Source organism: Cannabis sativa, unplaced genomic scaffold (genome assembly GCF_029168945.1).
Source record: "Cannabis sativa cultivar Pink pepper isolate KNU-18-1 unplaced genomic scaffold, ASM2916894v1 Contig3, whole genome shotgun sequence".
NCBI lineage: Eukaryota > Viridiplantae > Streptophyta > Magnoliopsida > Rosales > Cannabaceae > Cannabis > Cannabis sativa.
In genome coordinates this window covers 6,428,475-6,447,542 of record NW_026870039.1, presented here as the reverse complement: position 1 = coordinate 6,447,542, position 19,068 = coordinate 6,428,475, and the positions used below count along the sequence as shown (strand labels likewise).

Sequence of the window (19,068 nt, the reverse complement as noted above, 5' to 3'; positions counted from 1 at the left end):
TTTGTCAATGTATTTATAATTTTTATTTTTATGATGTTTTTATTGGCTTGTACATTTTTTTTCCTATCCTCATCCCTTTTCTAGTTGCATATTGTTAGAAAGTTAAAAAATAAAATCATTCTAAATTAGGAAATTTGCATCATAAATACCAATTTTATTTATTTTATTGCTAATAAGTACTCAATTTTTAAAAATTGTGGCATTAATACTAAAAACTCATTTTTTACACTATGTTGTTGGTACCCACTAACAGAAGTTAGTTTGATTCTTTTTTTTTTTCACCTAATTTATTAAACATTACTTAAAACTAATTGATAAATTTAAAACATAAAATAATAAAAATAATAATAATCCTTTAATACATAAAATCAAAAAAAATAAATAAATAGAATTTCAATCGCACCAAGCGACCAAGAGTCTCACTCCACACCACCGTGATGAGAAACCAAATCCCCATTTCGCACCTTCTCGCTTCTTAAACCAGATTCCGACCAAATTTTTTTAGCAATCTCCATTATTAATTGCAATACTCAAATTTTGAGAGAGACATCAATGAACGAAAACGATTATCACGGTATGTGATTTTACTTTTCTCTTAACATATTACTTTTTATGTTTTTCCCTTTCTTGTTAAAGATAAAGAGTATGATAGTGATTTTTGTATGGGTTATCTCAAAACACATGAGTTGGAGTATGATTGGGGTTTTCTATTGTGTGCAATAGTATAACTTTCTTTTCTTCTCAAAATTTGTGTTAAATATTAATTTTATTTGCTTGTATAATTACTTTCTGTATGGTAGGAGACCTTTATTTTGTTTTATTATGATAGTGGGTATGTTTTGGAAATGTACATGTTTACTGTTACTGTCACTTTGTTCTTTTTTTTTTCTTGAAATAAAAATAATTTTTTTGTCATTCCATCAATCCTTTTTCCAAAATAATATGAGCCAAATAACAAACCACATGAGTAAATAAGTTATTACAAAGCAACTTGAATTAACATGAAAGTTATTATATTACAAAATGCAATTTCATTAAAAAAAATTTGAAAAAGCAAAGTGAAAATCAACAATAGTTTCAGTAATCCAAATTGTTGTATCCGCCCATCTTATTTATTTCTTTTGTGGCCATCCTCAATCTTCTTCAAACCCTTCATGTTTGTCATTTCTATCGTTGTGCCGTAGAGACAGAATATTTGTATTAATTTTATTTGGTTGGTCTTTATTAGACTACTTGACTAGTTGACTATCATCTATAAAGGTTCTTTTTTCTTTCTGTTGAAGATGTCTTTCATTGAGGTTTATATATTATTGTAGATATACCTCATGTACTGAGGTTATAGCATATTACTATTACTTTAACTAATGAACATACATCATGGTCCCATTATAGATAAGTAAGCATCACTAATTTTTTTAAAGACAAAGTATCAGTAAAATATTAATTGAGGTAATTTAAGTACTAGAACAAGTGTAATCAGTGAAATATTAATTGAGGTAATTTAAGTACTTGAACAAGTGTAATCTTTCAAGTCACAAGCATCCATCACTGATATATCCTACTGCTCTTATAATAGTTTTAGGCTTCAAATCCACATGCCAATCTTCACTCACTTGTTAATATCCTAGCTACTTATATTGGTTTGGTCAAAAGACAAAAGAAGTGTATAATGTATTAATTTGTATACAACATAAGAAATGGTTGTTGTTAACAGTTCTACTTTTCATAAGTTCATTCTTGTTACTTCTAATTATATAATATTTATGTTAAGATGTTATTAATGGTTTCAATTGATATTTTGTTTGTATCATTTTTTTTTTTTTTTTTTTAGATTGTGAGGCCCAAGAAGAGACTGTTTTAGTAGGCTCATTTGAAGTTGAAACTCAAACAAGTGGGGCTGCTATCCAATGCCAAACAGAAGCCCAACTAAATGGTGTATATTTTGAGGAAGAAGAATATGCTCATGAGGCTGAAGACTTAGAAGATGAGAGCATAACAGATCCAAGTAAATGGTGGGGTTCTGTTAATGATTTTTGCAGCCAGATTAACCAAGAAGACTCTGATGGGGGCTACGAAGAGGAAGATGAATTAAGAAGCTTGCCTAGTGATGGTGAAGATGTGCATCAGTCTAAAAAGTCTAACAATGAATTTGATCCAAGGACTAAACCTGAGGAGATCAAGTTCAAAGAGGGCATGTTGTTCCTTACTAATGAGCATTTAAGAAAAGCTTTGAATGATTATTTTGTTACCAGTGACAGAGAATTCAAGTATGTATCTAATGCTAGTTTAAGAATTCGAGCTAAATGCAAAGGCAATGGGTGTACATGGATTCTTTATGCTAGAAGAATGAGAGATGATGGCACCAGATTTAGGATCAATAAAATGAAAGACGAGCATAATTGTGGAATTGTATTTGAGAATAGCTTAGTAGATGCAGATTGGATTGCAAAACATTATTTGGAGAAGTTCAAACAAAACCCAAACATGAACATAAAGTCTTCAGACAAATGACATCTGATAGTAAGTACTCTAAAGTTTCCTCTTGGACTTTTTATCGAGCTAAAAATAAGCTAGATACATCATTGATGGCTCAGTCAAAGACCAATATGCAATTCTTCACGACTATTGTACACAAATATTGAACCTCAATCCAGGTAGCACAACTTTGATCAAAACTAACTTGGTCAATGAGAAAAGAGTTTTTGAAAGAGTGTACATATGTCTTGCAGCATGTAAAGTTGGTTTCAAGTATTGTAGACGAAGTTAGTTTTTGGATGCTTCTTGAAAGGTTATTGCAAAGGTATGTTACTTGATGCAATTAGAATAGATGCAAATAATAGTATGTTTCCTCTTGCATATGCTGTTGTTGAGAAAGAAAATACTGGCAGTTGGACTTAGTTTTTGGGGCTGGTTAAAGAGGACTTAAATGTGGTAGACACAAGAAGCTTCACTTTCATATCTGATAGACACAATGGCCTTGAAAAAGCTTTGGGTACAATTTTTGAAGATTCTGATATAAGATTCTGCGTGAAAACATCTTTATGAAAACTTCAAGAAGGATTTTCCTGGTGTTGTCGAGTGAATTTCACAATACCAAAATGTATTACTTAATTAATATAAAAAGAGAATTTTCAGAGAAGTAACAAGTGCGAGTATTCGACCTAGAATGGCGAGTACTCGACTGGGAATGCAAGAACAATCAACAAGGCTGGAAAATATCAATAAGACAAAGAATTATAGTGGTTCAGTCAGATTGTGATCTGCTTAGTCCACTGTAGCAAAGGATTCGTAGGTGCCATTTTCATGGTGGATCACCCCTTTATATACAAAGTAGGTGTCCAATCGGTTACATAAGGATCACATTCATTGTTGATCCATTATTTACATATTGAATTGCAATAATTAAACCCAAACAACGTTAACATTAATAAATGAGTGACAGTTACTAAGTCCATCAACGTATGCGTCTTCCGCATCTGCGAGTTGACTGTTCATGTTCCGTTTGTTGAGCTCGCAAGGTTATTATTACGTTAGGGACTGTCCGAGTCTTTAAGCAATCGCCTCTTGTAGACCTCGCATATCGAGCTGATAGAACCTAGACATGTGAGCCTATAGCGGTTTATCAAGGCTATCGGGTCGTTGGGACCAGATCGCACCATAGAGAGTTGATCTCTATGCTTCCGCAGAAGTATAGGGAGGATACTCGCATATCCCGACATATGCGAGTTGGATCCATTCTCTCCTCGCGAATTACGCGATCCGACTTTGGTCGTACTCGCAAGACCTCGTTGGCTCTATCAAATTTCGAGGAACCCCTTATGGACATTTTCAGCTTCTATTGGGAATCTGAACATACGTATCCTTTAAATGGGAGTCTTGTCTCGAGTTTCTAGGTGAGAGAAATCTCACTATAACACATGCCCCTAGTTTCGCGACGTGGCAGGAGCGGTCACTGAGGGAAACTATTACTCGAGAGACAGGTGAAAGGTTGTCACGAGGAGGTGACCTTTTGGTTGTCCCGTCGAGGGTTTCGAAAAATGACGGCTGTAATTATTACTTTTTATTACATTTATGGTGCCACGTCACAAAACTCCTCGGTTTTTGTGTAGGCGTGGCCATCGTTGGCCGTTAGATTGGGCGACCTTAGGCATTCTGGCTGCCACGTGTCGTAATCCCAATTAATAAAGGGATATGGGTATTTAAACCCTTTGATACGAATCAAAAACTCCCATTTTTCCCTCTTGTTCTTAACTTCCTCCTTCCCTCCATTACAGAGACTTCAAAAACCCATTTCCAGATTTTCTACCACTTTTTCTACAATATTCTCAATCTCAGAAGTGGTCGAGAGCAATCGCAGAAATCAGAACTAAAGGTTAGTTTTCAAGTCATTGCATTTTCGTTTTCTGTTTGGAGAAAAAGAAATGCTTTACTTTCTGGGTTCGGGTATTTTAGAGGCTTTTTAGGAATGTATGCTTGTATGTGCTTATGAGGCTATGTGTTTTAGGTAAGAAAACCTGGGTAAATTCATAGAATATGACCTGTAAACTGACACAACCGCATACAACACATAGGCACTGTTTCACGTCTTGAATACTCGCGGATATTCAGATGAACAACTTGAATATTCGCGGGTGTTCAGATGAACAACTTGAATACTCGCGTATTGTTAAGATTTACTTCCATTTGACTGTTAGCTAGATCTTTTAGGATTTTTATATGTCGCGGGCTGAGTTGCGAGGGTATCAATCGCCGTTCCAAATGGTGGGTGTATCTCAGTATTCTAATGGTCATATATGCGATTATATGCCCCTTGAGATACTGAGGTACACCCAGCCATTTGCAATATGCGATGATACTCAAATGATCGTACACTTTGGCTGATAGGTAGTCTCGGAACGGTGGGGGTCTCCCAGTAACTTTAGGGTTATGCTCGAAAATACATACCCCTTGAGTCACTGGGAAACTCCTAGCCGTTTCTGGAGGTATACCGCTTGGTCGAGGATGCGTGAATTACTCATCCAAGAAAGTTTTATCTCTTCTCGCATATTGAGGGGATGGTCAGTATTCGCAAGGAGGCTGACCATTCTATCGAGTGCGACTTTATAATCTAATGCGAGTGAGATCACTTACTTTGCTTTTCACACATCCATCACGCTGAAAAGATCTTCTATCTTTCAGATGAGCGATTTGTCGGATAGCCAACAGCTCGGCTCCGGAGGCCGCGCATTTGACGGTGAAGCTGACCAGGAGGAGGACAGTTTTCTCCCCACTTCGCTTTCCGAAGAGGAGGCCGCTCCAATAGAGTTAGGCCCGATGTCTTCTGTAGACATTGAAAAGATGGTGCTAGAACTCGCAGAACCTGGGACCATCGATATTCGAGACAGCGAGTCCACAGTATCGGCACGCGACTACCTTATACACTCGAGGCATGCTCCTGACATCGAGGTCGAGGAGATGGACGATGAGTGGACGACTCCAGTTCGCGAGTCAGGTGAGGAAGAGGAGGAGGCGGAAGGGAGTGGGACAGATTCGGTCGACGATTCCCAGCTGAATGAGCCCTTCGCATGTGAGGATTTAATCTCGAGAGTTTCCAAATCAGACTTCACCACCTTTGTGAGGTTAAATTTGCTGCGACTCGCATTTCAGCGACCTAAGCCATCTCAGAGAGCGCATCTTCCGTTTACCAACCCTGCGATTATTCCCACAGAGGATGTGGTAGTCTCAATACCCATTCTTCGGTGTGGGGTATCGGTCCCCTTTCACCCCTTCATCGCAGCTATTCTCAGGCGATATGATGTATCGCCTTTTTGCCGGTTGTTGCCCAAAAGAGGAAGAGCGATGCGATGGCTACACTCGTCGCAGACTTTTCCAAGAAGCTGGCCAAGACCACACAAGACAAGGGGAAGAAAGTCGTAATTGATCCACCTGTTCGAGCTCGCGACTTCCTAGCCATGCAAGAGAAGTTCCTGGCTGAGATTTCTTATGAGGACCTTGTTACGCGTTCTGTCGAGCTGGCCGCGCAGTCGATGACTCTGTTCATAAAAGCTGCTGCTACTCCTTCGAAGGAAGCCGACTCGCTGAAGAGGCAAAATGCTCAGTTTCAGGAGAACATAAAAAAGCTGAAGCAAGAAGTGGCGAGGAGGGAGAAGGAGCTCGAGGAACTCATCAAGGCCAAGGAGAAGGAGCTCGAAGAACTCAGCAAGGCGAAGGAACAAGCGGAGCATGAGGTCAAGAAATCGCAGGCGACGATCGTGGAGATGGCCCGCGATTTGGAGACTGAGAAAGAGAATGGGAAGAAGCAGTATGATCAGGCAGTGTCTGATTATATCTATACCACTCTTTCCAAAGTCCCAGATTTTGACTTTTCTTTTCTCGGAACAGGAGCCGCTGAGATGGCTGAGGCTTTTCGTGCCATGTCGCCTACTCAGACCCAAGGTGGGGGAGGGACCTTCTTGATGAGGTCGAGGGTGCACAAGCTGAAGACGTCGAGAACGAGGTCATCAGCAAAGTCGCGGATGAGACTGCTCCGGATGAGACTACTCCTGCTGCTCCAGATGCTTAGTTATCCTCTAATTTATGTTGTTTTTTAATTTTAATTCTCTCTTTTTTTTTATATATGCGGTACAAGGGTACTCGCGCTTTTGTACTTGGACAAATTTCTTTTTATTTTGGACAAATTTATATCCTCGCGGGGATAACTATCCTTTAACATTTACGCAGTACATGGGTACTCGCGTTTTATATATTTGCGACTTCAATTACAGCTTAGTGTAATAAGTAGGAATATTTACAAAGCTGGTAAAACCTTTGAAAATTTAACAAGTAATTTCATTCATATAATCAATAGTACATTCGGGCATATATACCCCCCTATACTTAGGATTTTTCCTTTTTGAATGAAAAATATCTAAGTATAAGTAAAAGAGTGAACATAATCGAATAATGCGAGTACTATTGATAATAAAATTTCAAGCTCTCGCTATTCCATGCTCGTGGAATCGCAGTTCCATCGAGTGTTGCGAGTCGATACGTTGCATCACCAATTTTATCTGCGATGAGGTATGGTCCTTCCCAATTATCCCCGAAGACCCCATGCGACGGGTTTTTGGTGTTTGGCATTACTCTTCTAAGGACCAAGTCTCCTGCTCGCAGGGCTTTTACTTTCACTTTGGAGTTAAAGTACCTTGCAGTTCGCTGTTGGTAAGCCGCATTTTTTAGGTGCGCTTTGTCACGCTTTTCCTCCAAAAGATCAAGGCAGAATAGCTGATTCTCGTTATTCTGCGAGATGTTGAAAATATCCCTGCGTAGGGAACCTGCCCCGACTTCAACTGGCAACATGGCCTCGCACCCGTAAGAAAGTGAGAAGGGTGTTTCGCCAGTTGTAGATCGAGGGGTCGTATTATAAGACCATAGGACTTGCGATAACTCGTCTGGCCAAGCCCCTTTGCGATCTTCTAGTTTCCCTTTTATGGTGTGTTTGATTATTTTATTAATGGCTTCAGTTTGTCCGTTACTCTGCGGGTAAGCAACTGCGGAAAAAGCCTTTTTAATCCCCAAATCATCGCATAGCTGTCGCATCTCTTTACAGTCAAACTGTTTTCCATTGTCTGAAATGAGTTTATGCGGAATGCCAAATCGACAAATGATGGAGGTATAGACAAACTCGCGCAATTTCGTTGCTGTGATGGTTGCGAGTGCTTTGGCTTCGGCCCACTTTGTGAAGTAATCAACTGCGACTACAGCATATTTGACTCCGCCTTTTCCTTTGGGTAACTCGCCGATTAAATCGATTCCCCATATTGCAAAGGGCCATGGACTTGTGATAGAATGGAGGTTACTCGGAGGCTGGTGGGTGTAAGTGGCTATTCGCTGACATCTATCACACCTCTTTGCAAACGCGAGAGCATCTTGTCGCAATGTTGGCCAGTAATAACCTTGCCGCATAATTTTTAAAGCAAAGGAATTACCTCCGGTATGATTGCCACAAATCCCATCGTGTACTTCACGAAGTATGTAACCACAGTCTTCTCCACTGATACATTTGAGAAGCGGTTGACTAAAACTTCTGCGATACAACCTTTGGTCATATATTACATAACGTGCTGCTCGCTGTCGCAATTTTCTCGCTTCTACCTTATCATCGGGTAAGAGCCCCTTCTCAAGATATGCGAGGATAGGAGTTATCCAGGTAATCTCCTAAACATCATCTATCTCCATGATTGCTTCTTGATTTATGGTTGGGTGAGCCAGCACGTCTACCGGAATCACATCGAGCAATTCGGCTTCTCTAGTTGAGGCCAAACGGGCCAATGCGTCTGCGTGGGCATTTTGAGCACGCGGTACTCGAGATACAACTACATTTTTGAACTTCTGCATTATTTCGCGAACGATGGCTAAGTATTTAACCAATCTTCCGCCTCTTGCTAGGTATTCTCCATTCACCTGGCATACCATGATTTGGGAGTCGCTAAAAGCCTGTAGATACTCGACTTTCATCTCGATGGCAAGTTTCAATCCTGCGATTAAAGCTTCATACTCGGCTTCATTGTTAGATGCAGAAAATTCAAAACGTAAAGCAGCGTGTACCTTGAAATTATTGAGACTGATTCACAAGATCCCACTGCCAGAACCTTCGTTATTCGAGGCTCCATCAACGTACAATGTCCATGCTTCTTTGCCTGCTGTAGCAATGTCACTTCTGTCCTCTACGACTGCCACCTCGGTGCTGGGGAATTCAAGTATAAAATCTGCCAAGGCTTGCCCCTTGATCGCAGTTCTCGGTTTATACTTGATGTCGAACTGACTCAACTCCATCGCCCACTTTAAGAATCTCCCCGATACTTCTGGTTTCGCTAAAACTTGTCTTAAGGGGAAGTTTGTCAAAACTTCAATGCTGTGAGCCTGGAAGTAGGGTCGTAATTTTCTTAAGGATATTATCAAGGCGAAAGCCAATTTCTCCATTTGGGGATAACGCGTCTCGGCATCCAATAATCGCTTACTGACGTAATACATCGGGTATTGGCGTCCTTGGTCCTCGTGTATTAGTACTGAACTAATCGCATATTCGGAGACGGCCAAATAGATAGACAAAACTTCTCCGGACAATGGCTTCGATAAGATCGGCAGTTGCCCCAAATGCGTTTTTAAAGCTTGAAAGGCTTGCTCGCATTTTTCGTTCCAATAAAACCTTTTGTTGCCTTTCAAAATCTGAAAAAACTCCTTGCACTTATCAGAAGATCTGGATATAAAGCGGTTTAAAGCCGCGACTTTACCTGTGAGGCTTTGAACCTCCTTTGGCTTGGTCGATGATGGCATCTCCACCAATGCCCTGATCTTCGCAGGATTGGCTTCTATTCCTCGCTGATTAACCATAAAACCAAGGAATTTCCCAGAGCCAACCCCAAAGACGCATTTTAACGGATTTAGACGCATCTTGTATCGCCGCAGTATGTCGAACATGGCCTGCAGGTGGGTAATATGATCCTTCGCATGTTGTGATTTTACGAGCATATCGTCAACATATACTTCCATTGTCTTTCCAATGAGATCTGCGAACATCATATTCACTAGCCTTTGATAAGTCGCACCTGCGTTTATTAAACTAAAAGGCATTACTTTGTAACAGTATAATCCTCGATCAGTAATGAACGAGGTATGCTCTTGGTCTGGTTCATACATCAGGATTTGATTGTATCCCGAGTATGCATCCATGAAGCTCAAAAGTGCGTGACCTGCAGTGGCATCGACAAGCTGGTCAATGCTAGGAAGAGGAAAACTATCTTTGGGACAGGCTTTGTTTAGATCAGTAAAGTCAACGCATGTGCGCCATGAGCCATTAGGCTTTGGCACAAGTACGGGGTTTGCTAACCAGTTGGGGTAAAACGACTCCCGTATAAAGCCGCAGGCAAGGAGGCGGTCGACTTCTTCTTTCAGCGCTTGGTACCTCGCGGGGTCCATTTTGCGGCACTTTTGTCGGACACCTCGCACTTCGGGGTCAATGTTCAAGCGATGACACATGACTTGCGGAGATATCCCGACCATATCTGAATGTTTCCAGGCAAAGATATCAAGATTTTGCTTTAAAAAGGTCGGTAATTGTTCTCGCAGCTGTAAATTTAATTTAGAACCAATTTTTAAAACCTTGTTATTATCTACAGGATCTATAGGTACCTCGATTGTGTCTTCTGCGGCTTGGGCTGCGGCGGTGTGATCGAGGATTCTTGGATCCAAGTCTGGTTCGTCTATGTACGGCACCTCCTCGATCCTGAGGATCTCCTGGCGAGGAGGTGGTGCTTCCAAAAGGTAGATAACATTTACCGACCTTTTTTCTGCGAGTTTAACGGCTGCGTTATAACATTCTCGTGAGTCGGATTGGACTCCCCGCACCGAACCTACTCCAGCGGGAGTAGGGAACTTCATCGTCAAATGATAGATCGAGGTTATAATCTTCATCTTCTTCAGGATTGGTCGACCAATTACGGCGTTATACGCTGAGTATTGGTCGATTACTGCGAAGTCGGCCATTGACTTGGCTGTTACTGGGGCAGTTCCCAAAGTGATTGGGAGCTTGATCATTCCTTTAATTGCTATGACATCTCCCGAAAAGCCATAAATGCTTGATGTCATAGGTCGCAAATCCTTCTCTTGCAACCCCATTTGCTTGAAGGCTTGGAAATTCAGCAGATTCACTGAACTCCCATTGTCAACCAGTATACGATGGACATTGTCCCCACCAATATTGGCGACTATTACCAGTGCATCAGAATGCGGGTGATGGACCCATCTCGCATCGCTCTCCATAAAGATGATGTCGTCGCATTCTTTTTTAAAGAGCTTCTCAGGTCGTTCACCAAGATTATTCACATTGGTAAGCGGCTTCTCCTTGGCTTCTCTGGCATACCGTTCTTGTGATTTGCGAGAGTCGCCCACGATGTGTGGTCCTCCGATTATAGTCAGGATATTGCGAGGTGTTTTGGAGCCACTCGCGTTCTGGTTTTCTCCTTTGTCATCCGCTTGGGGATGACTTTCCTCGCTCCTTTTATACTTGTCGAATTTCCCTCTCCGGATCAGCTCCTCTATTTCATCCTGCAAGACCCAACATTCTAGAGTAGTGTGACCAATGTCCTTGTGGTACTTACAGAATTTTTTAGGATCCCTCCGGTCGCGATTCTCCCTGATGGGGGGCGGCTTCTTGAAAACTCCGTTCCTTTCTTCAATCGCATAAATATGGTCTCGAGGGACTGCGAGTTCAGTATAATTGACGAAGCGAGGTCCTCCCTTCCTTTTTGGCGAGGACTCCTTCTTTGGGGGAGACTTAGCCAACTTCGGACTTCGCTGTCTTCGCGGGCTGCGTCTTCTCGGGCTTCGGCCCCTGGAGTTCTTCCCTCGCGGACTGCGAGATCGCGACCGCGGTATGGGTGACCGACGTTTGTCCTTCCCCTTCTCTAACTCCGCTAGAGAGTTCTCAATTCTCTTGTGAGGTTCGGCCATGGCGAAGAACTCTACCAAGGACTCAGGCCTTCGAGCTTGTAGTTCCTTCCAAAAGTCGGTCCTCGGCAAGATACCTGTTATCAACATACAAACAAGCGAAGACTCGGGGGCCTTCTCGACCTTTGTTACTTCTGCGTTAAAACGTTTGAAATAGTCTTGTAAAGACTCACCAGGTTCTTGTTTGATGTTGGCCAAAGTCGTATAGGGTGGTCTATACGTCATTGTGGCCTGGAAATGCGTGAGGAATAAGTCGACGAAGGTTTCCCACGTCGATATTGATGCCTCAGGTAATTGGGTGAACCAATCATGAGCATTTTCCTCGAGTGTTGCCGCAAGAATACGGCACTTCGCGAGTTGTGGTACCTGGTCTACTTCCATTATAGTATTAAATTTTTCTAAATAGTCTATCGGGTTAGAAGTACCTTTATACCTAAGGGATTCAGATAGACGAAACCCTTTCGGAAGTTGAGCCTATCGCACCTCCGCAGTAAAAGGCGAGGTGTCATGCAACTTATATATAGGCTTACGCTGCTGCTCGAGCATCTTTAAAGCTTGTAGAAGCATACTTTGGTCGATTCCTCCTGTCGCAGGGGCTGGAGTCGCTGCGACTGCGGGGCTCGCAACTACTGCAACAAGGTTGGCTGGGATATTAATCCCAGTGGTCGCGATCGGCGCGATAGGCGGGTTATTATCTGCGTTGACACCCTGATCGCCCGTCTGGGGATCACGGAGTGTCTCAGTATTATGTGGGCCGCGGGAGCGTGCCCTGAAAACAGCGTTGAGATGATCACATAGATCACCTCGGTGTACTTGATAACGTCCTCCTTGTTGTGTCTGTATAGAGTCGGATCGTGTATACCTGCTCGGAGTGTGTCCATGCGATGACGAAGAGGCTGACTCTGCGTCGTTGTCGCTCGATGGTCGACTGCGAGGATTACGGCGCTCAGGATCTTCGTCAATTTGTGCGCTCTGGTTAGGAAACCTTGCGGATTGATCTCTTGACATCGGATGGTTCAGGTCCAGAGCTTCAGGGTTAGTTCTTCGTTCCCTGCGTACACGGTTAGTATGACGTCTAGAAGTTGTTACCTGAGGGTTATCGTTGCGAATGGCGGGAACTCGAGGAGGGTGTCGAGCTCGACTCTGTCCATCTACTTCGGCTTGTAGTGCCCGCAGTTGATCCTGAATTGCAGCATATTGATCAGTGGTGAGCTGGATCATTCCCTCGGATACCACCGCCGGAGTGACGGGGGGAAAATGCATGGTTGCTGGTGGTGTGGACGTGTCCCCGACTTGAGGGCCAGTCGTTTCTGGGAATAGGTTGAGAGGTCTGATATTGCTCCTCCCTACTCCGCCGTTGATGACGTCCACAGGTGGCACTCCAGCTCCAGACAGTGGTACACTCATCATTCCAATATTGACGGACCCGTTGTTAGCTCCATTAGCGTGATTTCCAGCCATGATGAATAGTGTTCTTTGAAGTGAATGAAATCTTTAGTCGATTCCCACAGACGGCGCCAAATGTTGTCGAGTGAATTTCACAACACCAAAATGTATTACTTAATTAATATAAAAAGAGAATTTTCAGAGAAGTAACAAGTGCGAGTATTCGACCTAGAATGGCGAGTACTCGACTGGGAATGCAAGAACAATCAACAAGGCTGGAAAATATCAATAAGACAAAGAATTATAGTGGTTCAGTCAGATTGTGATCTGCTTAGTCTACTGTAGCAAAGGATTCGTAGGTGCCATTTTCATGGTGGATCACCCCTTTATATACAAAGTAGGTGTCCAATCGGTTACATAAGGATCACATTCATTGTTGATCCATTATTTACATATTGAATTGCAATAATTAAACCCAAACAACGTTAACATTAATAAATGAGTGACAGTTACTAAGTCCATCAACGTATGCGTCTTCCGCATCTGCGAGTTGACTGTTCATGTTTCGTTTGTTGAGCTCGCAAGGTTATTATTACGTTAGGGACTGTCCGAGTCTTTAAGCAATCGCCTCTTGTAGACCTCGCATATCGAGCTGATAGAACCTAGACATGTGAGCCTATAGCAGTTTATCAAGGCTATCGGGTCGTTGGGACCAGATCGCACCATAGAGAGTTGATCTCTATGCTTCCGCAGAAGTATAGGGAGGATACTCGCATATGTCCCGACATATGCGAGTTGGATCCATTCTCTCCTCGCGAATTACGCGATCCGACTTTGGTCGTACTCGCAAGACCTCGCTGGCTCTATCAAATTTCGAGGAACCCCTTATGGACATTTTCAGCTTCTATTGGGAATCTGAACATACGTGTCCTTTAAATGGGAGTCTTGTCTCGAGTTTCTAGGTGAGAGAAATCTCACTATAACACCTGTGTTGCTTTTGAAGCAAGCGCTATGGGCATGTGCTAGATCGACTACCTCTGAAGAGTTCAAAAGAAAAATGAATGACTTAAAGGAGATTTCTGAACCAGCATATAATTGGTTGATGAAAAAGGCACCCACAGAATGGTCGAAATCACATTTTAGGACTTCAGTAAAGTGTGATATGCTTCTTAACAATCTGTGTGAGAGCTTCAATTCAACAATCTTGGATAGCAGGGACAAAATGATCATCACCCTTTTAGAATCAATACATTTTTGGTTAATGGGAAGGATGTGCAAGAAAAGACAAAGTGTCTCTAAATGGAATTATTTAGTTGGAAAGAGGATCTTTGACATCATTGAGAAGAACAAAAAGGTAGCACAACAATGCATTTGTACTAAGTCAATTGATGGATCATTTCAAGTTACCTACATAACGGGTCAAGTATTATCTGTTAATTTAGAGACAAGAACATGTACATGCAGATCATTTGATCTAACAGGTATACCATGTGGTCATGCTTTAGCTTGTTTGTGGTTTTCTAATCTTGATGCCTACGAATTTGTAGATCCTTGCTACAAGAAAGAAGCCTTTGAAGCTACCTATGCAAAGGGTATTACACCAATGCCTAGTTCTGATGAATGGGAAAACAAAGACAAAAATCCAATCCTTCCTCCACCTGAAACTGTATTACCTGAAAGGCCCAAAAAATCAAGGAACGGAGAAGTGAATGAACCTCCAGCATGTGCAACTAAATTAAGGAAAACGCCACAAACCAACCAGTGTTCCAACTGCAAACAACGAGGGCATATCAAAACTATTTGTAAGAACCAAAAAGTCACCCATGTATATTTCTTCCAACTAAACTTCTATTTGAATTGTAATTTCATGAATTGTAACTATAACCTATTTAAATTACTTGTCTTAGGATCCTCCTACTGAGAAGAAAAGGAAGGGTCGTCCCCCCAAGAAAAATCCAGACCCTGAAATTGTGAAGAGAAATAAGAGGAGAATGAAGCAAATGGCAAGAGAAGCTAGTTCATCCCAACAACCACCTAATGCCCTGTAGGGTAGTTATGATTGTTACATTTTATTTTGGTAAAGTACAATGTTAAGTTGGGTATGGTTGTGTTGGCTAAAGGACCTTTGTACTGAACTCTTTTTTTGAAGTACAATATTAGTACAATGTTAAGTTAAGCTTGGTATGTGATTTTATTTTTTGTACATGATGTTGTAGTGGATGTTTAGAAATTATGAACAAATATATGAATTTGTTTAAGTTAAAAAGTTTGTTTATTATTGATCTAAAAATTAAGCATTTAAATGTTATTCTTTAGCAGGTTAAATTAGAAAATGGTCCCTATTGTACTGGCATGGAACAGTAAAATCTTGATTCTTTAACTAGTTTTTGAGCAATGATATTCGTATAGCAAAGTAGTTCAAATAAAATGTTAAACGAGTAGTTAATTATTGATAAATTACTAGTTTTTAATAGTATTTTTACTAGTTTTTGAGCTTGGATTAAAAAAAATAGTGTTTCTTCAAATTATTTCCTCAAGCTTGGATTAAAAAAATAGTATTTCTTCAAATTAGAAGCCCTAATAAAACAATATTAAGTTATTCTAATGGAGGCAAAACCTACAAAGGATATCGTTGAAGCTCATGGAGTCTAAGGTAGGTGGAGATGGGTGCAAAGCTTTCTGAGAAAATTAGGGGAACTAAATATCACTATATCAGTTAGAGGATAAATAGAGATTATAAAATGGGAGGGGTATGATGGGAATAGAAACTGAAAAAGAAGGTATAAATGAAAATATTTAAAACAGCAGCTAAAAATAAGATGCAGTAACTTTTGTATAGGATCTAATTTGGGCCATTGGATTATGAGTCTACCGAAAGTTAGCATCAAACATGGGCTTGATATCCCAACCCTAATCGCTCTCCGACATAACAAATGGGGCCTTATATGATATTAATCCTCTTATATATATATATCCTGTGGTTGTGAATACATGAGTATCCATCTTATTTTTTCTAACCTAGCTACCCCATCTGCTTCTCTTAACGCCGCCACTGAACTATTGTTTAGAAGGAACTCAACTGAGCAATTCATGCTCCTCCTCACACATGCCGTGATTGAGAATGTCGAGTTATATATCGCCATTCCATATTTGTTATTGTTTTGTTTGATGCATAAAATTATGATGTATCATCTTTTTTTGTACTCGTTCTTATATTTTCTTTTGGGGCCAATGATTAAAAAATTCATTTAGACAAGCATATGTCCGAAATTACTATGTAGATTAACTAATCTTCTCTATGAGGCCCTATAATCTATATGCATTTATATTTCATTCATTGATAATTTTGGCGTTCGGCTTGTGTGAATTTGAGAAAAGTTCGCAATTATCTAATTGATGATTCATTGTGAATACATTATACCACTACTTCCTTCCTCAGTAGCTATGTTCTAATTTTTGTTTTGTTTTAATTATGGTCGTATGATGATTTTTAATGCATAGTTCAGATGAATCTCTGTGATTATTTCATTTTTAGTCTTTCGCTCCTATCTGACGACCTATAACTTTTTTTTTTGTTTTGCTTATTTATGAATATATCATATATGTATATATTGAGTCAGTAGTGGAGTAGGAATGCAATTCCTTAGTCGACATTTACATGTGCACAATTTTTTAGTAGGGGACAATGAAGATTTCTCTTATGGTCTCGTTCGTCGTAATGGACTGTTTTAGTTCTTGCCGATAATCCATATTCTGAGTCCTACACCGCATATGCACTCGCTTGTTACCACGTCTTTCCTTGGTCCGTCCTTTGACGTTAAAATCTTTAAATTTGTATGTAGCTTATGATTTGGGATAAAATATTCATTTTAGACATCGTGCGTCCTCTTCATCTCTATGCCTGATTTTGTGCACTTATTCCATTTAAATACTGATTTGTTTAGCTTTATAGGGACACTGATGATCTTTATCTATGGTCTCGTTCGACGTAATGGTCTAATGTAGTCCTTGACGATTATCCATATTCTGAGTCCTCATAAACTGCACAATATTTGTTTTGTTTTTATATCTGTTTTTCTTTAGGAAAGATATATTTAATCGTTCAGATAAAAAAATTATGATGTATCTGGTTATTTTTATTAAATGATTTTTGCACATTTGTTGCATTAGCAACCTAAGTCTAACACCCTGTATCGTTCTTGTTAGTGTTAAGTTTATTTTGGTCACTGAAGAGCCTTCATAATCCCAGTTGAGCTGAAATTATGTGCTTATCTGATTCATGGGAGGCCAATATTGATTGATGGAAGTTTCGCTGATAAATGCCTATTTCTTACTCATTATTTTAGGTGTTTACTAGTAACTTTCCGCATATCCATATACTGCTAATAACATCTACTTTTGCAGTTTTGTAATTGATATATTTTGTTTATTTATAATCATCTTATCTTTATACATTTTCAATACTTCTGCATAGAGTATGGACTATATTGTTTGCTGTCTGCCTTTCTCCTCTCTTACATTCCGAAGTCATTTATAAACTTTTGTTCTGTTTATTTTAGTCCCTGTGATGAGTTAATTATTAAGTTAAAAGTAGTATGAAATGACTTTGATGTAAATGAATTTTCTGAGGGATTTGTTTTCAGCCTCTTGCAATTTAATCTTGTAATATTTTCTTCAAGATTTGATATAAAATCCTTCCGTATGTGAGGGATTGTTTTATCATCACATCTCTTATCTTTAATGCTTCTTTCCTTTCCCAATGATTTTATTCTTGGAGAATTTTCTGTTTGCATTTGTTGATTTTAACCATTCTGAGGTATTCACAAGTGTTTTATTTAACCAGTTATTGGTTTCCAATTCCTTTGTATGGTGTTGTCGATTGTAGTCATCTCGATATGAAGATTAGTTTTCGAATGGCGTCATATTTTTATTTGCAATATTATGTTTTTCAATCATATTTTAAATTTTTAATGTAGAACTGTCAATTGTTTGTTTTTATCTCTATGATGATTGGTTTATAAATAAAAGTAGTGGACTGACTTCCATTGATGATTACAACCGTTCTGAGAGATCTTTAATTTTTGCCAATTGTTAAAAAATATTTTTTTTTTCTGATCATTCTGTACTTGCCAACCGTTATGAGCTTTTTCTTTCCTTATTAATTTCGAACTGCAGTGTTTTTGATCAAGCATCTAGGATTTTTAGAGCACTATCTGAATTTGTGTCCTTTGCTAAAGTAGAAATCAAAGGTGATATGGTTTCTAATGAACTTGGAGAATGGAGATCTTTGCTACCATAATAAATGAACGTTCGTTTGATACCCAATGCTGATCAGTTTGTAAACTTAACATTGTGATTGTTTTAATTAGGGGTGGGCATCCGATCCAATCCAACCTTTTTTTGCTCATCCGATCCAATCCAATTAGTAATTGGATTTAGAAAATTATCATCCGATCCAATCCAATTAGACGTCAAAATCCAATCCAATCCAATTACTAATTGGATTGGATCGGTTTTTCAATTGGATATCCAATTACACACCTAAATTTCAATATTAGCTTAAAAATATAAAGAAAAATACGTAAAAAAAAATAAAGTATCACTTTTTATTTAAGTTTAATACTTCATAAATATACTATTCTTACAAGTGTATTGTAGCTAAAAGTTTTAAATAATTAAAACAATAACATTTTTAAGTAATAAAATAGAACAAAATATCATGAAAATAAATACACTAAACAATCTAGTGTTATAAATTCAACATACAAAAAAATCTAATAAAAATATAATGAATATTTATTATATTTTTCAATATTTTTTATTATATAAATAATTTTTTAATATATATAAATGTAATTGGATTGGATCGGTTTTTAATTGGATTTTGAGATTGACATCCAATAACCGATCCAATCCAATTAGAATCCAACTTTTAGCATCCAATCCAATTGTAATTGGATATCCAACTTTTTGTAATTGAATTGGATTGGATCGGTTCAATTGGATTGGATTGGATGATGCCCACCCCTAGTTTTAATGACAAATATTGACTCAGTAGTAATAAAAGTCCTTGTACTTGTAGATATATAAAAACAAATTGAACTTGTTGGATCTATTGGTAAAGGGCTGTTATCTAGTGGTGGTAGTGTTATAAATAATAATATTCTTTGTGCAATTTTTTTTTTTTTTTTGAGG

The 19,068-nt window shown here is 39.4% G+C and overlaps 2 protein-coding genes and 5 non-coding genes across 7 annotated transcripts; all 7 read left to right on the top strand.

The window, feature by feature from the left end:
* Window positions 1–411: 411 nt before the first annotated feature.
* LOC133033146 (uncharacterized) lies at window positions 412–2,511 on the top strand. The gene is made up of 2 exons (XM_061107758.1): window positions 412–574; window positions 1,832–2,511. Exons 1-2 carry the CDS (start codon window positions 553–555, stop codon window positions 2,509–2,511), a joined length of 702 nt encoding a protein of 233 aa, XP_060963741.1. The 5' UTR covers window positions 412–552.
* An 11,358-nt stretch (window positions 2,512–13,869) lies between these two features.
* LOC133033251 (uncharacterized) lies at window positions 13,870–15,010 on the top strand. Its single transcript, XM_061107925.1, has 2 exons — window positions 13,870–14,675; window positions 14,781–15,010. Coding segments are annotated over exons 1-2 (747 nt in total). The 5' UTR covers window positions 13,870–13,930; the 3' UTR covers window positions 14,783–15,010.
* Window positions 15,011–16,344: 1,334 nt separating this feature from the next.
* On the top strand, window positions 16,345–16,434 carry LOC133033322 (small nucleolar RNA snR60/Z15/Z230/Z193/J17). The gene has a single exon (XR_009685578.1). It is a non-coding gene; the product is annotated as a small nucleolar RNA snR60/Z15/Z230/Z193/J17 (small nucleolar RNA).
* Window positions 16,435–16,553: 119 nt separating this feature from the next.
* LOC133033325 (small nucleolar RNA Z43) lies at window positions 16,554–16,634 on the top strand. The gene has a single exon (XR_009685581.1). It is a non-coding gene; the product is annotated as a small nucleolar RNA Z43 (small nucleolar RNA).
* Window positions 16,635–16,825: 191 nt separating this feature from the next.
* LOC133033324 (small nucleolar RNA Z43) lies at window positions 16,826–16,907 on the top strand. The gene has a single exon (XR_009685580.1). It is a non-coding gene; the product is annotated as a small nucleolar RNA Z43 (small nucleolar RNA).
* Window positions 16,908–17,115: 208 nt separating this feature from the next.
* LOC133033327 (small nucleolar RNA snoR83) lies at window positions 17,116–17,247 on the top strand. The gene has a single exon (XR_009685583.1). It is a non-coding gene; the product is annotated as a small nucleolar RNA snoR83 (small nucleolar RNA).
* Window positions 17,248–17,869: 622 nt separating this feature from the next.
* Window positions 17,870–17,946, top strand: LOC133033326 (small nucleolar RNA R21). The gene has a single exon (XR_009685582.1). It is a non-coding gene; the product is annotated as a small nucleolar RNA R21 (small nucleolar RNA).
* The last annotated feature ends 1,122 nt before the right edge of the window (window positions 17,947–19,068 follow it).

Coding starts and splice junctions, on each gene's coding strand:
- LOC133033146 (XM_061107758.1), top strand. CDS start 553: ATGAACGAAAACGATTATCACG. Junction 575..1,831: donor GAACGAAAACGATTATCACG/GTATGTGATTTT, acceptor TTTTTTTTTTAG/ATTGTGAGGCCCAAGAAGAG.
- LOC133033251 (XM_061107925.1), top strand. CDS start 13,931: ATGAATGACTTAAAGGAGATTTCTGAACCAGCATATAATTGGTTGATG.